The sequence below is a fragment of the Elephantulus edwardii genome, unplaced genomic scaffold (genome assembly GCF_000299155.1).
Source record: "Elephantulus edwardii isolate Elephantulus edwardi_28Jun2011 unplaced genomic scaffold, EleEdw1.0 scaffold00104, whole genome shotgun sequence".
In the NCBI taxonomy this organism is placed as follows: domain Eukaryota; kingdom Metazoa; phylum Chordata; class Mammalia; order Macroscelidea; family Macroscelididae; genus Elephantulus; species Elephantulus edwardii.
This window is the reverse complement of record NW_006399854.1, coordinates 8,897,946-8,901,536: the sequence shown is the minus strand read 5'-3', so window position 1 is coordinate 8,901,536 and position 3,591 is coordinate 8,897,946. Positions and strand designations below refer to the sequence as shown.

The 3,591-nt window shown below is 41.4% G+C and overlaps 2 protein-coding genes across 2 annotated transcripts in view; both read right to left on the bottom strand.

The window, feature by feature from the left end:
• The window catches only part of LOC102860664 (tripartite motif-containing protein 49C-like), a 4,300-nt gene extending 2,655 nt beyond the window's left edge, over window positions 1-1,645 (bottom strand). Inside the window, exon 1 of the mRNA XM_006891813.1 lies at window positions 1,573-1,645. Coding sequence (XP_006891875.1) covers window positions 1,573-1,645 — 73 coding nt within the window. The remainder of the gene's footprint in view (window positions 1-1,572) is intronic.
• The window catches only part of MTHFD1 (methylenetetrahydrofolate dehydrogenase (NADP+ dependent) 1, methenyltetrahydrofolate cyclohydrolase, formyltetrahydrofolate synthetase), a 72,192-nt gene that overhangs the window by 66,219 nt on the left and 2,382 nt on the right, over window positions 1-3,591 (bottom strand). The gene's annotated exons all lie outside the window — the stretch shown is intronic.

The following is a 3,591-nucleotide window of genomic DNA, read 5'->3' as shown; positions in this document are numbered from 1 at the left end:
AATTTTTTAAAATTTTTTATTTTATTATTATTTTTTGTGCATGTACTGTCAAATTGGATCTGACTGGTACAGGAGGAGATTGCTCCTCCTTCTTGAGCAGAGCATTTGGTGGATTTGAACTGTGAGCCTCTTGCACTGCAGTGCACCTTCTTGCCACTAAAAAATTATTAATTTTAATGAACGTTTACAGAGACCTTCCCCCCAAGTTCACTCTTCACTTTGAAAAGTAAAAGAAAAATTCTTTCATTGTTATACAATCCCTCCCCCCAAGTCCACTCCACTATGCAGCCTGTGTTCTGGACTCCTGTCATGACAATAATACTAATCTTACATCCCCTTCAAACAGGTCTCTCCCTCTTGTTTCAATGCAGTATAATTTATCCCATCTTTCTCAATCTCCCCCCAACCCTGATGTCAGTCCTGTTTTACAACAGAGGCATTATGCAATATTTGTCCTTTTGTGACTGAGATATTTCACTCAGCATAATGTAATGGGCATCATTTTGCTGCTTCCCCAACAGACAGACTGGTTGGCTCCTCTCTTACCCATGGAAAGTCTTCAAAGAGATTGTCAAAGTCAGGATGTGGCCTTGGCAGAGGTAATAAAAGTTTTTAATTCCTTTTTGCAAGTGAGTAACAAGGCCCTAGTGAGGAAACAAAGTAAACTCTTAAGTCACTAGCCTCACAGTATCTGGACAAGTCAATTCAAATTCACTTCTGCCTGAAGTGTCACGAAAGACAAAACAGGTGAAGGTGGCCTGGGTGGCAGAGAGATCCTGACTCAATTCTTTAAGGTAAAGGACAAATGACAAACTGATAAAGCTCCACAAGCAATATATATGCCTCTTACTTCTGGGTGCTATAGGTAGCTTTGGTGGTCTAGTAGTTAAGGGGGATGTACTCCCAACTCAAAGGCAGGTGATTCAAATCCATCTGCTGCTCTGCAAGAGAAAAGATGAGTCTCTTCCTAGGTGTTTTACAGCCTCTATGAAAACCTCTGGAGGGTCTGCTCTGACTCCAACCTGATGGCAATGAGTTAGTTACGAAAATGCTGGTGGTTCAAACTTAAGCAGCAGCATGAACAAAAGGCATGGTGGTCTACCCTGTAAAGATTACAGCCAGGACACACTATGGAGCGGCTCTACTCTTACTTTACTATTACTACTAGAGTTAGATCAGCTCTATTCTAACTCCACGAATAAAAATAATAAAAATAAACTCGGTAGTAGTCTCTAGCCTACAAAGCCTTCTCTAGGAGTCAGCCTGAGGAGCAGCCCTTTCCCTTGGCTCTGGGGACCCTTTTCCCAGGCCAGTCCCTTCAGATGATTCTTCATTCAAGGGATGCAAAAGGAGACTGAATGCATATCCTTGCTTCCAAGTCTCCAAACTGTCTGATTCTAACCCACTTCAGAGGTGAGAAAAGGCACTAACACATCACGTCCCCAGTCAGGATTTTCCCTCATGCCATGATGAACATACCTGACTGCCCACTTGGCAATCTGTCATATTCCTACGGCAACACTCCCAAAAGCCCGACTGTTGACCCACTTCAGACCAAGCAGGTGGGCTCACCTCTCAGAAACCCACCAGCCTTCTGCATAGGCTCCAGAGGCAAGTGGGCTATGACCTGCTGTGTGAAGCTCATTACAGGAAAATGTTCTTAAAGGGCTGACAGCATTCCGTTTATAAGACCTGCCTGGCCCTTCATGGTGGTTGTTGAGACCTACCTTTAATCTAGCCCCTGACACACAGTGTCTCCACGGACAACATGAGTGGACACTTAATAGCCACAATGATTAATTTTTTTTGGAAGTAGATCTCCAGGATTTTCTCTCAATTCCATTTTTGTTTGGAAGCTCCAAAGAAACAAGTACAACAAAAAAACTTCACTGATAAGACAGGTCATAGCAGAACTTGAAGCATAATAGAGCCTATAACAGAACCTGAGTGGTTGAGCAAAATTGGTTTTATATTAACTTTTTTCCTAGTTTTGTGGCTAAATGTGCAGCCATTGTTCCAATTTACCGTGGATCACTAAGATACATAGTAATTTTTAAGCTCCAGATTATCAACCAACTTGCAGAGACATAACCTGAGTAACCACAACTATCATTTGGTTATTTAGTAAGCACTTTCTAAGTACTATTTCTTAAGACCTGGGGGCACTCAGACAGCCTGGTCTGTGGATTTGCACTGCTAGTTCAATGTCTGAAATTCTCTGGCTGCTCAAATCTACCCGTGGCTTCACAGAAGATACCTCTTTTCAGGCAATTTATAGTCTTAGAACTGACCAGAGGGTCTGATAGGAGTTGGTTCCAACTCAATGGCAGTGTGATAGACCACATGTCAAAGATGGTTTTGAACACTTTACAAGTAATAACTCATTTAATTCCGAGGGTGGGGGCTGGGGGAGTGGGCAGGGAGAAAAGTGCAACAATGAATGAATGGCAATCCAAAGTCTCTGTAAATGTTCATTAAAATTAATAATAATAAAAAAAGTTTTAACACATTTAATTCCAACAACTTTATGAGGTAGATGCTATTATTACCCAAATACATAAATGAGTAAACCAAGGCACAAAGACATAAATTAACCGATGAGTCAAAGAAGAGTGAAACCCTTTCTATAAGACCTGGGAAATGTGCAAATTTAACTTATTCTACATCCCCTCAACATAAATTCAAAGTTTGTGCCTGGATCAGTGGCAAACTAGCCATCTCATCATAAATGGTTCTTGTAGGAAAAACTTAAGAAAAATAGGTGACCAAGTAGCAAAAAGCTGCGCTGCAATCCTGAAGGCATGTGCTTCTAATCCACCAACTGCTCTGTACGAGAAAGATGGACACTCTCCCCTTGTGCGATTAATAACCTCTGAAAACCTGCTGAGGAGTCTGCTATGGGTCAGTTCCAACTCAGTGCCACACAACAACATACTGAGAGCAAGGAGCTCTGGTGGTGTAGGATGTGGGGCATTGTGCTACCCCAAAGGCCATGCCTCTCTAGCGACTGGAATCCACCAGCAGATCGAGAGAAAGGATGACACTCTCTTGTGGAATTTACAATCTTGGAAACCCAACAAATTAGCAATGATTAGTGCTGACTGATGACTATGAGTTAAGAGCTGATTAAAGTTATGCAGAGAAAAGGCCTAACTGAAGCTAACAAAATGAGAAAGAAATGGCAAACCAAACCACAATATTTAGTAGGCTCCATTTTTAATAGCACGTGTAGAAACATTACAGTTTCTAGTCTAAAGTTTCATCAAGTCAAGGTGTTTTCCACTTTGTGTAGTCTAAAGCCCCTTCTACAATCCTTTCAAGGACGTTACCTTCATGCTTACTTTGGTCACTTAATAACTTGGTAAGGGCAAAAGGTTCCTGGAAGGCTGTGTTGTTTAGTGGGGAACCCTTGTTCCCATGACACAAGCAGATTATTTGAATCTCTGTTCATAAGTCATGCTTCCAACCAAGTACTGCTTGAATTCCTTTATACAGCATTTTCTAACATCAACTGTTTTCTCTGCATGATAGTGGTTTATGGGAATCAGTTGCATTTTGGAGAAATTCTGCTCTTAACTCAAGTTTTGGTTG